General features: G+C 41.5%; 1 protein-coding gene across 1 annotated transcript in view; it reads left to right on the top strand.

Annotated features, from left to right (window-relative positions):
• The window catches only part of lrrtm4l1 (leucine rich repeat transmembrane neuronal 4 like 1), an 86,574-nt gene that overhangs the window by 20,199 nt on the left and 47,801 nt on the right, over positions 1 to 18,574 (top strand). Inside the window, exon 2 of the mRNA XM_050053167.1 lies at positions 15,230 to 16,860. Within this exon, the coding sequence (XP_049909124.1) occupies positions 15,230 to 16,860 (1,631 nt within the window). The remainder of the gene's footprint in view (positions 1 to 15,229; positions 16,861 to 18,574) is intronic.

Here is an 18,574-nt window from a genome sequence, read left to right as displayed (position 1 = left end):
TGGGCCGGGGGGGGGGGGGGGGGGGGGGGGGGCAGTCGCACTTTTATGGGATTTCAGAAGGGTTGCCACTGGAACTTGACCGTAGGTGAGGTAATTGGGGATGAGATATATTTTAGGAAATTACATAATGATTTAACTTTTGCTGGTTTGTGCATTCACAAGCTCATTTTAGTTGACATTTAGTGTGAACATTTGAGTCTAACTTCAGCAAACTACTCCCAGTTGGGGAGTAGTTGAGCCCAGAGGGAAGCTGGAGCACAGAGGCTGTTCTGTAATGGATATTCATTGGCTGCGATTGCATCTTCATCAAACGCAAATTGTGTTGAAGCATTATTCGCTGCACGCAATAAAATAGCAAGCAATGTGCTCCAGATTTCTTTGAGGCACAGCTACCCATCTTGTCCCTCTCCAAGAGCGCCATTTTGCTGGCTCAAGTGCAACACACTGGGTTTTAACTGAAATCAGCTTTAAATAAATGGCTTTAGTGTTGCATCGTGGGCGATGTAGGCGCCAGGATTTGACATAGGAGAAAAATACATTGAATGGTTGGTCCCTCTGCCTTGATTTTTCTGTTATTTTTTAACGTATACAAGTGCATCATAAATTGGTGCAATACTCTTCATTTAGGATTTAATCTATATTTTTTGTATTGCATTTTTAATTCAGTTTAATTCAAATCAGGTCACCAAACTACGATCTCTGGAAAATTGTAGCAAACCTTTGTTTAAGAGGTCAATTGAATTGTTGGTTTGTTCTTCACTGTAACGTATTTACATGGAGTTTTTTGGCCAAACTGCAACATCACAAAAGAACAAAAGTCTTTGAGTTCCACTATCTGTTTCAAAATAAAAGCCCTCTAGCATTTCATACATGATTCAGACATATACTTGGTTTTTACCCAGTCTTGTTTTTATAATCAGGGACAAGGTATTTAAGTCAGGAACAGTTTAATCAAAGAAAATTTCCATTTGCGGTATTATGTTTGGCAGTATGGCTCTGTACTGGGGCCTACGTGGAAAGCCTTATGGCAGAGACAGCACACCTCTCTGCCCTTCCATGTGCAAACAAGGAAAGCTGAGGGAGAGAGAGCAAACCTCTCTGCCCTTCCATGCGCCTACATGGAAAGCCTAAGGCAGGGAGAGCAGCAGCAAAGACCCCCCAGGAACAAAACAGAGCAGCATCAATGACAAACAGAAATGACATTGATAAGTCAGACACAGCATGAAAAGGTGGAGCTGGGGTGGAGGCGGGGTGCAAAGCAGCTTGCAAAGGAAGCAGCAACAGTAGGCAGGCCAGAGCAGTTTAAATAGGGCGCTCTGAATGAGATTTGCCAATTGGTTGCATAGACAGGACTCATGTGATCTATCAGCTGACTCCCTTGCATCAATCAGCTGATCCTGATCAACTGTCAATTACAAAATACTCAAATAAAAGTTATTGAAATACATATTTCAAATAAATAGTTGAGGTAATGTCCCTGTTTAGCTGAGTATCTCAAGTTAACTATGAGGAAAAGAACAACAAAAGTCACTCCCACTCATCAGTCTTTACTGCTGGATGTTCAGATCCAGATTTATATGGCTTATTTATGTAGATGTTGATTAATTTCAGTTTAATATTTGTGATCCAAATTTATTTAGGTATTACTTTGGCTTAGATGTTCAGTCAACAGTAGTTTCTAATAAAGTCAAAGGTTGTTTATATCTGACACTGTTTCAATTGCTATTTCTCACCTATCCCAAACTATTGTTATTAGATCAGCCTTTAAAAATCAGTCAACCTCTACTGTGTTGGTTTCACAGGTGGATCCCCTGTGGAAAAATCAGAGCTACTATAGGCTCAATCCACTTACGTTCTATGACAGAAATTACTCAGTGCGACAGTATTATCAAACCCGCAGCCTATCACATAAACTGGGTTTGTGTGATAGGCTGCAGGTTGTATTAAGTTGCCATTTTCATCCACTGCCATTCATACTTAAAAAGTTATTAGGCACAGCTTTATCTTTGTGATAAGTACACTAATGTGTACTTCTGTGTTACTGCACTGCAAGTTGTTCAAATCTCCAAGATTTAACTTCTACGAGATATGAAATCTCCACAGCCCTGTGGCTGTGATTGGTCATGCTCTACTAAGAAGAGGGAGCCAGGTAAACAGATGTGTGTAGCTTACCACATGAGATCAAATCTCTTCTGAGGGGGAGCAGATAGCGATGCCTGCCTGAGCTGTGGTTGCAGCATTTTCACTCATATGTGAGATTCTGACTGTGTTTTCTCCCCGCAGTGACACATGTATTGATGTACATCCGTAATATGCATTTAGCCATAATGGCCATTACAGGCGGCTACTTTCTGCGGTTGCTGTCGGTCAGACTTGGAGACAAGCGTTTGAAATGATTCATGTGAAAATTGTGTATATTTGGAAAGCTGTGGGAGGCTCTCGCAGCTTTCCCCCATTGTTCTGCGGGAGTCCTCGTGTCTTGCTTCTTACAGCATCTGATGCATGAAGAAACAAAGAGGAAAACCTGACTGATGCCTGTGTAGAATACCACATTTAATGACTGGACCATCAATCTGTGCTAAAGTGAAAGTCTCTCTTCGTGCTGCTCTGTGCAGTCTCTCATGGGGGCCGGGTGTACACATGTCCAGCGGGTTTTTGTTACTCTTCTGTCTCCGCAGAAATCCATGCTGAACAAATGTGTGCTAATTAAAAATAGTGTCTTGTGGAGGCGTCAATGAGCCAGTGGCTAAATGTTGTGGCTTTCTATCACATCGCACAGCCTGGAGTTCTCTAACATCTAAAATATGTTTGGATCCTCAACTCCGTTTGATCCCAAATGTAGTTTTAGTGATATGACATCGTGAGGTTTCCCTAAGGGCTTCACAACAGACACTTCTCAATGGGATTATCATGTAGGGAAGACTGAGGACTGAGTATAGTGCCATGGATGCTTGGACTACCTAATGGAGGTGATGGAAGTGGCACTGCATCTTTTGCTTGGAGGACTCAAGGGATTTATTTATAGCTCCCAAATCCACATAGCATGCATCTTCACTCAGTTCTCATACACTCACTATCACTAGACCTTATTTACCTTCTCTATTGTCTTATGTCCTCGGACTGCTCTCCTTTTTGCTTGTACTCTGGCATGTCCATGAAAACCCAGCAATATCTTGCACTCCTTCTTTGCTTTACTTCCATATGTTATTTTTAGTAAATAATAATCTTTAAGATTAAATGAATAATATGCCGAGTTCACACTACATGATACCAGCCCCGTTATAGCCCGACGCAGTGTTGTGTGGTGTATCGTTTCATCTCATGTAGTGTGTCATAGCAGACGACAGCTGACGCCACGCCTTGGACACCTCATGACATTCCAACAGAAAGTCTAGCATGTTTGATTTTATTTTTGTCGTTCATGACTTTTCCCGTCGCAGCTGTCACTTGGACCAGTAGAAACACAGAGCAATCTGCTGTCGTGGACAACTGTATGTCAACGACACCCAAGTTTTATTGATATTTCCTCTAGGGGTGTTACCACAACAGAGCAAACAGGAAAAAAATATGGCATGAAAGAGCACAGGCACTTTAGCTACCCAGTGAGTACTGCCATTAGCATCAGTGGAGCAGAGAATGTTATTTCCTCATAATGGAAGATATAAAGTATGAAAATTAAAAAATAGTTTTTGCGCCGACACGGTTCAAGATGTCAGAGATGTAACTCTTTTTTAATTGAAGAAAACAAAGAACATGAGGTCGTCATCGGTGTTACTATACATGGTCAAATCACAGTACATTTTTTAATTACATCCAGGCATACAGTGTCACATTTTTCTCAACGGCGTTTATACACAATCCATTTCTCACAGTATTTTATACATTTCTACTATCTCTAGCCTTAAAATAAAAGCAAGTCTTTCCATACAGTATATAATCCCCAGCCATTGGGGCAATGTTGGAGGGTCAACTTGCAACCATTTGCAAGTTATGGCTTTCCTGCTACTTGCCAAAAGTATCTTTAATAAATATTTATCTTTGCGTGGGACAGTTTCAGGTATTTTTCCTCAGTATAATGTGACAAATGAGTAGACTAAATCTATCTAATCTCAGCTGCAATCTCTTGCCAATATGGTTGTATTTTTGGGCACACCCAGAAAACATGATAATGATTGGCCAAAGCTTACTTTTTTCTGATAACCTAAGATCTAGTTGTTCAGTAGGTTTTTATGCGGAGCTGATTTATCTGCAGAGGTCTTTTCCTCTCCAAAACAAACAGTCATGGTAATTTAATCAGTAAAAACCCTTAAAGGGATAGTGCACCCAAAAATGAAAATTCCAGCCATTATCTACTCACCCATATGCCGATGGAGGTTCAGGTGTAGTTTTAGAGTCCTCACATCCCTTGCGGAGATCCAAGGGGAGAGGGGGTAGCGACACAACTCCACCTAATGGAGGCTTTCGGCGCCCCAGATTCAAACATCCAAAAAACACATAATTGAAACCACAAAATATCTCCATACTGCTCGTCCGTAGTGATCCAAGTGTCCTGAAACCCCGACATAAAAAGTTGTTTCGAAAAACGTCATATGAACTCTGTTTTTAGCCTCATTGTAGCCTGTAGCTCTGACTGCTTCTACACCAAGCTCACGTGTGCGCGCTTGCATGCAAGACCAGCGAAAACGTGAACACGCATGAAGGTGGTGCCCATGTCTCACAGTCTTGCGCAAGCGCACACACGTGAGCGTGGTCCACAGAGAGGCAGTCAGAGCTACAGGCTACAATGAGGCTAAAAAGTTTAAATGACGTTTTTCCAAACAATTTTTTATGTTGGGGCTTCAGGACACTTAGATCACTACGGACGAGCAGTATGGAGATATTTTGTGATTTTTGGACGTTTGAATCTGGGGCGCCCAGCCTCCATTAGGTGGAGTTGTGTTGCTACATCCTCTCCCCTTGGATCTCCGTAAGGGATGTGAGGACTCTAAAACTTCACCTGAGCCTCCCTCGGCATATGGGTGAGTAGATAATGGCTGAATTTTCATTTTTGGGTGCACTATCCCTTTAGTAAAGCAGTCTCACACCACAAATCAGTGTTTATGTGACACTGCTCGTCACAGATGAGCTTCTAACTGCAACAAACAACAACACAAATGGCACTAGTGTTTGGTTTGTCTGTTGTGGGCTGCGTTAGAAACATGGCAGTTGTCCATGCAGTCTCCATAAATGAGTACCCACTCCCTATGTAGATATAAATGACTAAGGTAAGAAACAAAACCAATTCTTATTTTCAGGTGATTACACACTGAATAAAATATATTTGTTTTATTATGTGCCATTTCTGCCAATATATCTTCCTAAATCTTACACGCTGGGCCTTTACGTCAGTATTTATTACCAAATGAGCTAACACAGTGGTGTATGAATTACGGCCCACTGATGAAAGTATTGCAGTAATTATGAACTGAGTTTTGAGGGTGATGATTCACAGAAACAGTGCTGTATGAACTTACTGCTTATGCAAACCCAAACGTTTCCCTCTGCTGCAGCTTCATGTTTAAAGCATTTAACTGGCAAAACAAAGGTTGACAGGGAATGCAGTATGTTTGTCAGTAAGCTTGGCATCAGAAGTGCATCTACAAAACAGGACAACAGTCAGTTTCAGCATCTGTTGAAAGCAAATGAGTTGAAATGTCGCAGGGAGTAGTGGAACAGTCAGGAGGAGCCACGGTGAGCTGTTAAATGAAGAGCTGCAGGTGATAGGATGCACACCTCCAACTTAGCGGGGTAACCAACTCTTTTCACTGTGCCCTGCTGTCTGCAGACTCGCGCTGTGTGCAGCATAAATCCGATCACAGTTGCTCACAGAATGAAGGAGAAAGGCCAATTAGTGCCTGACTTCTTTATTAAAACGACAATAGCTTGTTTTGTTCTGTGACCTGTAGAATTAAACTGCATGTGTTACCTCTAGTAACTATAGGTGACGCCAAATCAACCACGACTGAAATCTTTGAGACTGCCACTTTGAATATAGCACAACACACATTTTGATTGTCTGGTTAGGAGGGAAATCATAACCATTAAAAGTGACACAGTTTTGGTACTTTGGCTTTTTTAAGCATACTGAACTACTAAACTCAAAAGAAAATAATCTCTTAATATCCCTCAGCTGTCTATCACTGTTTATTTTGATGCTATTCTAGATACACATCAATAATTTGTTGACATTTTGTATTATTAAAATCACAAATTCAGAGGACTGTGTATTCAGTTTCGGCAGAGGTACATCCTCTTTGAGTGCTTTTTACTCGTTACATGGACAAATGTAATTAGGGCAGATCCATTAAGCTTATACAGTGGTGTGCTCCAGAACATGTGCCCTAATTTAGGAACTTAGGCTGCCACTTTCAACTTCCCTCCATGCAATTTTAATAAATATTAACTGTAAGCCCCAAACAACCTACTGTTCCACCCCAGACACAATGCAGCCTGCAGGAAATATTAATAGCTTGAGTACAAACTTTGAAGTCACTGAAAAGATGGCTTGAAATAGTAAAAATACATATGGTATCCAGGTTAAATGTCTCACTAAGCATCCAAAAAATCAGGGTGACAATAAACATTAATAACTATTAGAAAACTCACATTAAACACAGATCATCTCATCACATCATCATCATCATCACAGGACATCTCTCTAATACATCAGTTACATATAACATATAGCTTATGTTAAGTGATGGTGAGCAATTTACATTATTAATCTCCATGTTCAGAACATTAGAGACGTGATGTCTGGAAAGGGAGAGAGGATACAGCTCCAGCTGGGAGACATAGCCGTTATGTAAAACCCATAGCTTTCTGGGTGAAATTCTTGAATCGGTCTGGGGAGTTTGTGTGGATGACTCCACCACAGTTTACCAAAACATGGGGCTGATGGTTTCTCCGGATGCACTGCAGAAGGAAAATAAAATATGGACATGTTGTCATATTGGATGGATCACCAAACAGACGGATCAGGCACAGTGTCAGGAGGCCCCCTGACCTTCACTTGCAAATTGTCGCTCAAATTAACAAGTACTGATCAGGGTGAGACTCCAAATGACCACAGATACCCCTTTTCCACCAACGTGGAACAGTTCTAGTTCCTGTACCATATTTTAAACCCTTAAGGGCATTTAGACCAAAAAAAAAAAGGCAGGTTTTCCTAGAACTAAAGTGCGAACTGAGATGACATCAGCAGGTGTGTCATATTCTACAATTTGGCAAGAGAAGATGGCAAAGCATGATGGAACTAATTATAGCTAAAATATTGAGTGATCAGTTGGTAACCTTGTGGAACTTTGAGAGGATACTGCTTTGCTGACAGCGTCATTAACAGGCGGCTCGCTCAGTGTGTGACGTGCACTTGTAGATAAAATATAGGCCTATATTAATGAAGGTTCATTAGTACGGTTTTGTATTTCTCTGTAATGTAGCACAGTGTTAACAATGTTACTGATACTATTCTTTCTCACACCTTCAACTCAAACCATTGTGTTGCCCCGCCCAAAATATATCATTTCATAATTGAACAGGGGGGCGACTAGTCGACTAATGGCCCTAAATGACGACTACTGATAGACTAGGAAAATTCTTAGTCGGGAGCGCCCCTAATCTTTTTCAGGTTGTAGAGGTTGCTTTCCATTTAAGTAATGGAATTTTCTGAATTTACCAGACTGTGTTAGCTGGTCTATGATTTGCTTTTACCCACTTAAGTACTATTCGGACAGGAAAAGTTTTACATAGGGATGTGGACTAATGTCAGTTTATCACAGGATGTCTGTAATATAAATTTCCGATTCGCATGGGACAAGAAATCTCCATAATTCTACCAGAGATGGGAGTGGTAACTCAGTTTGCGCCCTGGCGTCACCTCCCTGTCGACATGTGCGTGCTATGTTGCTTCCTGTGTTACGTTTATTAGCCCAATATGAAATATTGCCCATGATCAGGATTGTGTGTACACAACGATTAGCAATATGGATTTATATTAGGCCTACCTAACACAACCAGAAGTCTAGTGGTTCTGAAAAGTGCTTTCTTCTCGACTGTTTTGATTGGTCTCCCACGTAGGGCTATGCGATCATTAGAAGAATGTCCACTATCACAACTGCCGACAACACTGAATGCTTCTTCAAGCGCCTCAATCATCGAAAAAATGCGGAAAACTAGTTGTAAGTGCAGAAAAATGGTTGTTAACAGGACGTGACGAAATATTTACATACATTTTTACGGAGGATCTGATCGCACGGGATTAATATACCCGAGGTATTTTCTCCGGACTGTTTTACAGAAGGTAAAAGTTGCCGTAATTTTTTACTGACATTATCCGTAATGATCACGTTCGGATGGGACTAAAATCCTTGGTAATAATTACTTTACCCCACGTCTCCATGTTTAACTAATCCCGTCTGAATAGGGCTTTAGTCGTTATATCCACATCGCTGATGATTATCAAGAGTCATCACAATATGGATGTTGAGGTATTTGGTCAAACATTTTTGTGATGTTTGATTTTCTTCATATCAGCCAACCCTAATTCGTCAAAATTTGCAATACTGTTCAGATGCTTACTATTATGTACATAATAACCTAAATAACAGTTTGAAGGCTGCTGTGGATTTGGGTTTCCAGTAGCTTTAAAACAAACATTAAATAATTGAAGTAAAATAAATAAAACATCCTTTTATGAAAAAGTCAAAAGTTCATATTTTTTTGGCTAAAAACAAACCTGCCTGTACTGAAGTATAGCATAGTGACACACAGGTAGCTTGTGATTTATGCAGATCATGGAGGACAGTGCATGTTTGCTGCCTCTTTAGCATGAAATTGTCACAGTGTTGTGTGACACCCCCGTAGTTGTGGCATAATGATGCATAATAATGTCCTCTGCATTGTATATTTCAGACAACGGATGAAGGGATTTTTTTTTTAGTTACAGCCTAAAGTGCAACAGCAGGTCAGCACTGAGAAAAGACAAGTGATTCTCTGTTTGTAAAATAGTTCTGTTCTGGAGTCTTGCCTTGAAGCCAGCTTTCTAAGGACTCATCAATGTGAATATAAAGTGACAAGAATGCACAGGATGTGCAAATTTACGAATTTGCATTGTCAAGTCATGCAATTTTCCATCATTACTGTCGCCTCCTTCTGTCTGATTATGTCTAACAGTGTCTGTCTGTCTGTCTACAGAGTTCTGGAAAGCAATATGTCTCTTCAAAACTTATGTATACGGAGTAGCACTTTCTGCCAGCAAGCTGATGCATTTCTGTTTTTATATTTACGTCATTGGCTTGCTGTCATTTTACAAACCTTGTTCAAGGTCAAATCGTAACTTGCTATGCATATGCCAAACAAATCACAACATTTGGGGTTTGTGTGTGTGCACTTGTACTTTTAGGACAAATTTGTGTGTCAGACCTTGAGAGTAAGGACATTTTTGGAGAGTGAGGACAGTTTGCTCAGACCCTACCTCCACAAAGGGCTGTTTGTTTAAATGTTAAGTCTTGTTTTAATGCCTGATGTTAGTATCAGGTCTAGGTTAATATGTATGTGGTAATAATGGCTATGGATATAGGAGCTAAGGAATGCAGTATGTCAGTGAGGGTCCTCACGAGTATAGTCGCACCAATGTGTGTGCTGTACACATAGCTCCTGCCAAGCACAGTCCGTGGGCAGCTAACATCAGGTCAACTGTTCATAAGTTATATTTTAATATGCATGAATCAATGCTAATGTTTAATCATGAGGAATATGATTTCCTTGTTCTGTCAATATGTGTTTTCTCATATTGGCAACCCGTGTGTACAGGAAGAGATAGGTGAAGGTATTCTTTGTTCATGTATAATATATGCAGAGACTTGTAGCCCAGAGCTTGGTCTAATAACAGCACTTTATAAACAAAAAATCCAATCAGTAAAAATAACGGAAGAGAAGACTAAAAATACCCGAACAGAGAAATCCACCAGCAGCTCATGATGTCCTGAAATACTTTAAACATCTTATAATGCCATTACCTTTAGCATAACTAATACTGCTGCTTTTATTCTTGAGTGCATTTTTAACCTTTAAAGGAGCTGTGTGTAGTGGCAGCTAATGGTAAGCTGAAATTGAACTCCTGAACTCCTGGTTAGGATTCCTTCAGTGTTCATTGTTCAGGAGGTTTCTACCAGGAGCTGAATTATCTGCAGAAGTCTCTTCATCTCCGACAACAAACAGAGCAGGTGAATTAAATCATGAAAAACACAGAATAAATTAGTTTCACATAACAGTGTGTCTCCAACGCTGTTGGGTTCCTCTGCCTAGCATCTGCTAATGTGTGCTCACCTTTCTTCTCTGATAACTTAAGATTTAGACAATCAGGAGGGTTTTACTGTGAGCCGAATTATCCGCAGATGTCTCTTCCTCTCCAGAACAAACAGAGCTGGGGAGTTAAGCTTGTAAAAACACTGAATAAAGCAGTTTCACATTTAAAAGATGTTGTTCATCGCTGTTCAGCTTGTTGCAGAGGGGCTGTCAACTACAGTGGCCGAGGAGAACACGGAAACTTGAAAAGCCCTGTCTAGAGCCAGTGTTTGGTTTGTCCATTTTGGGCTATTGTGGAAACATGGTGGTGCAACACTGCAGCCTCAGTGGAGAAGAACCGCTTCTAGTGTAGATATGGATGGCTCATTCCGACGATTCTTATTTACCTATGCTACTATATGACTACTACAACTACTACTTTACTTATTAAAATATATTCCATTTCTGCCCTAAATCCTACAATTTGGACCTGTAAAGTGATAGTTTGGTCAGTGTATTAACAAAAGTAGATGACGCTCATCAAGCCCCAAGTTTGGAGAAACAAACAGGAATACCAGTACGGACACAGAGTAACGTAAAAAAAACAAAAAAACAACCCACCTTACCTTTCCATCACACAGCCCTTTCTGGCACTACATTTTCTCAACTATTGTGCTTCTGTATTCCTACACACAAGTGCAAATGTGCCGTGCACCGGATAACCCATTTAAAGAAATAATTTCTCTATCTCTCTCTGAGTTTAACAATCACTCACACACACACACACACACACACAATTATAATCTTAGCAATTCAACAAATGATAGTTCTCCACCACTCAAATTAAAAACCCCATACCTGTGACAGCATTTATTATTAAAAACTACTAGACCTTGAAACCCACTATAATATAAAAAACCTAATTGGATACCTGCTGTAACTACTGCTTTATACATCTCCACAATGCTGCTTGTCATCCCCGCCCTCACCTACCTCTTACTCACAGAACCATTGCCATCTCAGCCTGTCCAAACAAAATTAACATCCTTTATGCCTTTGTAGACGAGCTTCTTATTGTTAATTGTCAAATCTGTGGTTGTTAACAGCGAAGCAGCTGCTGCAAAACCGAACAGAGAGCAGAGAGGTGCCTGCGGGGAGGTAAAAGTACAATATGAATATCCTTAGTCTGAGCATTAGTCAGAGCAAGACCAGATGAGAGCCCTGGGTCAAGGATGTGTCCCTTGACATATAGGGCCGTCACACCGTATTAGGACAGTGACACATCTTCTAACGGGTTGGCTGTCCACTGCAGGGTATAGAATCTGAAATCAAACAAGACTTTAAGGTTAAAAGGGCCAGCTGTCAGCTTTAATTTGAAGGTGCTGGCATCAGGTGACGGACTCCGATGGTCAAGAGCGTTCCACTCGTCTGCCATTAAAAAAAAAAGCCTTGATTGCCTTGCCTGCATGTTGAGGATCATTGTCCAGCTGGATTGTCCTAAAATTGTAGGACAGCGTTAAAAAAAAAAGGTACCAGGAGTCCTTGACTGGTCACACGGTGTGGTTAGAAGCACCCTCCAGCAGAACCTGTAATTTGTCAGTCGTTGCATTTGCATGGATTTTAAAGGGTAAGGTTGCCATTGATCCAGATTACAAGATATTTATATTCATAGACTCGATCAATACAGGTTCCACCAAGACTGACAGATAAAGATCAGGCAATTTCAGACCGATCACATCTGTGGCTGTATTCACAAACATTCCAAGGCCCCTATTAGACAGAGTGCGTTTTAACAGCCTTGGGTGGCTTTTTGTGTTTTTCAATGAAAGTGAAGTATTTTGCATGCTGCTTCTGCGTTGCTGAGCACCTCACATTATTCCAACGCCTCAAACTGAAAAACTCAGAGAGGAATAAAGTTTTTAAGTGTTTTTACCCATTGTTGATTCCGATAAAATGAAAGATGAGCCTTTTGTCGTGGCAATAACAAGCTAAACACTGTGCACAGTTTGAATTATGCTAACTTAGTCTTCCTAGGCAAGCTGCAAGACATATCTGAGCAAATTATAGTCTCAAGTACTTTCTAACATTTCACCAACTATAATTAGGCCAAACCATTGACAGCAGAACTCACAACATGGGAGTGAGTTATTGCCCCAAGCAAGGGAGTTCAAGTATCTCGGGGTCTTGGCGGTTTTGTGAAGGGTCTGCAGTGATGCGGGCGCTGTGCTGGACCGTTGTGATGAAGAGAGAGCTGAGCCAGAAGGCAGAGCTTTCAATTTACTGGTCGATCTACGTCCCAACCCTCAACTATGGTTGTAGCTATTGTTAATGACCGAAAGAAAGAGGTCGCAGATACAAGCAGCCAAAATTAGTGTCCTCTGTGGGGTGGCTGGCCTCAGCCTTAGAGATAAAGTAAGGAGCTTGGACATCCGGAGGGAGCTTGGAGTAGAGCCGCTGCTCCTTCGCACCGGGGTCAGTTAAGGTGGTTCAGGAGGAGCCTCCAGGGCACCTCCCTTTAGAGGTGTTCTGAGACCCCAGGGCAGATCCAGAACACGCTGAAGACATCATATATCTCACCTGCCCCGGGAACGCCTCGGGGGTCCCCCCAGGACGAGCTGGAAAGCGTTGTTGGGGAGAGGGATAAGTGCTTTACAATGGATGGATGGATTGACAGCTGATTGTCAAAGTATCCCCAACTCATCCTAAAATAAGCTTAGAAGCAACCATTATCCGAAGAAAGTTCCTGGATCAGCTGGTAGCACTCTGCGATTCCTTCTCTTTTTGAGGGTCTTATATATCCTTGTGGATCTCTTTTTCCTGTGACCAACATATTATTTGGGAACAGCCTCCCACACTTAATCAGAGCCAAGACAAGTGCCCTCCACCTGTCCATTTTTTATGCAGACCACCTGCTCTGTCTTACCGGGGCCTAAGAATACCCCTAATGTAATGCCTAAAAAATGATTGCAGGAGTCTTACCATAGGAGTGGTACAGGAAAATTCTCAGAGCAACTTTGACGAAGAGGGAGACAGAAACTTTTACCTTAGTGCGGAGGTGTGGTTGACCCCATTGCTTGGTGTGATACATTCATTTAAATGATGTGATTGGTTGTCCTTTTGTGACCCTGGAAGGTGTGGATGTCCAGTGGAAATTAAATGAACTGCGGCACAATATGAGGCACTGAAAGTGCTCTAACTGTTAGCATGATCATCCTGCTGATGAAAGCTGACACAGACCCAAGTCATCACTGCTGCACTGATGGTTCTTCCGGTAGCCAAATATGTTAGTGTTGTGATCATTTTGTTTCTGGGGTTGTGATGTAATTGCGTTGGATGGGAGATGTGAGCGTATCTCTAATGAGTAACCATAAACATTATCCCTGCACATTCTAATCTGTAGCCTTTCATTAACTCACTGTCATTCAGCATCATTTCTCCTACCTCTTTGTCTTTCTGCCATTTTCTTCCTCTGCTAAAGAAACTCTTAAGCCTCTTAAATGTCCTCCCCCTACTCCTAACAGTTTTTCACCAAAGGAGTTCTCTTAAGGGCTAAGATGCTTTGTGAATAACTTTTATCTTTACAAAGATCCAGTCTTAATTGTAAGGAGAACTTCTAAGAAAACGTGGTAATTCTGAACTTTTTCTTAATGGAACCTTCAAGCCTTTGTATTTCTGTGAATTTTGTTGGAAAAAATGAGAAATATCTGCCAAGGTCAAGGCCCTGGAGGGCCGTAACCCTTAATGGAATTCTGGACTGCTATTATCCCAGTCTCCTTTTATATTTAAAATACAGTGTATATTCCAGTGGATAGGGAACTGTGAAAACCTCTTGAAGTGGGGAAAGGTGAGGTCTAGCTTTTCTAAGAAATAGGAGATGGAGAGTGCAGACAACGATCACAGCATGTCTCACTGTAAGGTAGAAAAGACGCCGGATTTTTCTTTGACAAAGTGAAAAATGCAACCATTTCCCTTTTTACATCAACATCGGGATCAAAGGGTTCATGCAAATGATGTGGGGGGCTTGTGCCTCTCCTGAGAAACAGCACTTTCATATGGTCCTTTGAAAGTTCTCAACTCTGTGGAGTTCTTGGTTGTTTTAGAATTAAGCACTGAGTCTCTCTGTGTGATTACCCTTGACAGATAAGTAGAATGTTTGCCCAGATGTTCATCATCCTTGAGAAGTCTTTGGTCAGCATATAAAAATGTTTAAGGGGAGCATCATCTTAATAAATGTACATTTGCAGAAACCTGTGTTATTCCATGATCACAGGAAGAGAGAAAAGATTGGTACACAAAGTATAGATTATGATTCATGCTACAGCTGCTTTAAGAATGAGTAGCAGTATGGAAGGGTATAGAACTGCAACGATTAGTCGATTCATCCATAAGTTGATCGAAGGTTTATCTGCAACTATTTTGAAGACTCGATTAATAGTTTCTGCCAAAATGTCAAAAAAAATACTGGTTTGAGCTTCTTAAATGTGAGAATTTGCTGCTTTTCACTCATTTATGATAATAAATGAGTCTTTGGGTTTTGGACTGTTGGTCGGACAAAAGCAGCAAATTGTCACTGCATTTCTGCAGCGGTCATTTGTTAAAGTCAGTATTTTGCAGTAAGCTTTCATGACTTTCTTCTAAAGATTATTTTGTTATTTAAATCACCTGAGCTTCCTGTCTAGTTTTTCTATTCATATGCTTCAGCTCTTTTTTTTTTTTTTTACTATTTAAGAAAGAACTTTAAATGATCTCTAAATCTGTTCAAAAGGTTGTGAATCCCTTTGCTTCACAAAGGATACTGAATTTTTTATTCGTCTCTGGCCTTTTTTAATATAACACCTGAAAATGTGACTTCTATAAAAATCCCTACATTCCTCTCATTCCTCTTCTCTCTCATATTTTCTTATAGGTCCATTGCTGTGTGATGGACGACTGACACACCTCCTCTTTCCTCTCCTTCTCCTCTTACGGGCTCCCCTGCTGTTCAGCTTTGGTGAGCGCACCTGTCCCAATAGCTGCCGATGTGAGGGGAAAACTGTCCATTGTGATTCGGCTGGCTTCTTAGATGTCCCAGAAAACATCTCAGTAGGCTGCCAAGGCCTCTCCCTGCGCTACAATGATCTGCACACCCTGCTACCGTATCAATTTGCTCACCTCAGCCAGCTTCTCTGGATATACTTGGACCATAATCAGATTTCAGCTGTTGACAGTCGAGCATTCCAGGGCGTCCGCAGGCTTAAAGAGCTGATACTGAGCTCCAACAGGATCACATCCCTGCACAATTCAACATTCCATGGAATTCCCAATCTTCGCAGTCTGGACTTGTCCTACAATAAATTGGAAATCCTGCAGCCAGGGCAATTCCATGGCTTACGGAAACTGCAGAACCTACACCTACGCTCAAATGGTCTCTCCAACATCCCGATCCGAGCATTCCTGGAGTGCCGAAGTTTGGAGTTTTTGGATTTGGGCTACAATCGAATCAAGGCTCTTACCCGCACCACCTTTCTGGGGCTGCAGAAGCTGATGGAGTTGCATCTGGAGCACAACCAGTTCTCACGGATCAACTTTTTCCTGTTTCCACGCTTAGCCAATCTGAGATCACTCTATTTGCAATGGAACCGCATTAAGGTGGTTAACCAGGGCCTCCCGTGGACTTGGTATACACTGCAGAAACTTGACCTGTCTGGAAATGAAATCCAGACCCTGGACCCTGCTGTGTTTCACTGCTTGCCCAACCTTCAAGTCCTCAACCTGGAGTCCAACAAACTGTCCAATGTGTCTCAGGAGGCGGTGTCGGCGTGGATCTCACTGACCTCCATCAGCCTGGCTGGAAACATGTGGGACTGTGGAACTGGCATATGCCCACTTGTAGCTTGGTTGAGGAATTTTCGGGGTAGTAAGGACACCACTATGATATGCAGCAGCCCAAAGTATCTGCAGGGAGAAAAAATTATGGAAGCCACAAGGAGCCATGGTATTTGTGAGGAAACTGATTATGTTCTGACAGAAACACCCTCACCAATGTCAGAGCTCATTTCTGAAGCCACCGGTGAACCAACCTTTGCCCCCACTAGCGGCTCTCCACCTTTGCCACCAGCCAACACCTTTGGTCCTGTCCCGCCATTCAGACCTCGACCGATTCCTCACCCTACCTTCCCAGGGCATATGAGCAAAGACCCAAGAGACTCGGTTCCTCGCGTACGACCCACTCTCCCACCACCCCCAGAGCTGGAGCACATGACTCTGCACAAAGTGGTGGTGGGCAGCGTGGCACTCTTCTTCACCATGTCCCTAATCTTGACAATTATCTATGTGTTGTGGCGGCGCTATCCCGGTGCAACCAGGTTGCTGCAGCAGCGATCCATGGTGGGGCGGAAGCGTCGCAAAAAGAGTCCTGAGCCGGAGCAGAACCTGAGCTCCCAGCTCCAAGAGTATTACATGAGCTACAACCCTGCTGCCACACCAGAGGCATTGGAGGTGCTAGGCAATGGCACTGGTTCCTGCACATGCACAATTTCTGGCGCCAGGGAGTGTGAGGTATGATTCATCGCATCAGCCTAAAAATAAAAACTCAAAATCAAAATACAAAGGCTCGACAGAGAGGTAAATCCTTTATCAAGTATGCCCTGTAAAAAGACACTGTTGAATCACAGTTAAGCATCCTTGACTCTTCGTTCATAACACGCTTGAATTTGAATGTTAGACGTCTCCAATTATTCAGGTTTTATCTTAGAAACTCTAATGTGGAAAACAGAAAATAATTAATATGAGCCAAAGAAAGCAATCTACAAAATGGATTCAGAGGCCCAGAGTTTAACAAAAATGCAGTACCAAATATTTGTGCTCTATGGTTAATTGAGTGTGGCCTTAACACTGTATTCATCTCTATTGAATTTGCAGTTCAAGGCCTCACAAATGTTCTTCACAATATATCAACTTTCAGGCACCATGAATGATTGGACACTGTCTAACTATTTTGCAGACACCACACCAAATCAGCATGGCATGGCTCATACATGTTTGGCGTGTGTTTGCACTGTATGTGTGTGTGCGTGTGTGTTTGTTTGGGGGAGAGTTGAAGGTTAATTTTTTATGTAGAACTCATTTCTCTAGGAATATGTTGTTTTATGTATTGCTCATGCAAACTTCCACACTGCCTTAACTCTATTCTGTACATTATTGATTTGTGCAGAAATCATATTAGGGGTGGATGAGGTGTATCGGGAAGTGAGAGAAGAGAAAAGTCGCTTGAGAGGCGTTTAATACGTGGATCATGCAGACTTGCTCAGTACAAGGTTAAACATCCATTATGGGTCACTAAGGTCTGTGTGGTCTCATGCATGGATGTGCACTGCAGCTGCCCTTCATGTTAACCTGAGTTTCCCTGGAACAGCGCACGCCTCCTCACCCGTGTGGGGAGATTTATGGTAATCTGCACCGAGGCGAGGCACTACGGTAATCCCAAAGCTTATGATATGGCTTAAATGTGGATCCCTCTGCTGTGATAAGGAGTATATTTATAAACCAGGGTAATTACACTCACTCGCCTGAAAGCTCGCAATTGCAGGTCGTCTTGGTTCGATCTGAGGAAGCATCTTTGGATGCACACCTGTGACAGATTCACCGAGAGTCAGACAGAGTTGAAAAGGTTAATTGAAACATTCTGCTTGCTAAATATTTTGTTTCAAAAGACATAAAAAGAAGTACTTAATAATAATAATAATGACAATAAACTTTATTTAACTAGCACCTTTCATACAAAGAATGCAGCACACAGTTTTTACAGTAAGGGAATTCAATGCACTGAGTGCTTCAAATGAAAATAGAGAGAATGAGCATAAAGCAGGCCAACAAGGCTATTCAATATAAAAGGGTAATTAAATACAATTAAAAAACAAAATATTAGATGAAAATAGAGTACGTAAAGCCACCATTGCTCAATATAAGCAAAACCATAAATCTTAAAACCATAAAATTGTAAAATCATAAATTATAAAGCTCTAAAAAAATGTATTAAAATATGTTTTTAAAAATTGCAGCAGTGCAAAGTGTAAAAAAAAAAGTTTCAGGCCTGTATCAGGGAAGTCATAGCTAGTTATAGGCTCAAGTGAAGCGATACATTTTTAACTTTCTTCCTGAAATATGTAGCAAACTGACTTCCCTGATATCTGTAGGTAGTAGGTCTGACAGAGGCTTCATCCCCAATTTTCTTTTGGCTGTTGCTGGGAACCTCCAATGAACTAACAGGAGA

This window comes from Epinephelus moara, chromosome 9 (genome assembly GCF_006386435.1).
Source record: "Epinephelus moara isolate mb chromosome 9, YSFRI_EMoa_1.0, whole genome shotgun sequence".
Lineage (NCBI taxonomy): Eukaryota > Metazoa > Chordata > Actinopteri > Perciformes > Serranidae > Epinephelus > Epinephelus moara.
This window is presented reverse-complemented; position numbering and strand designations above follow the sequence as displayed.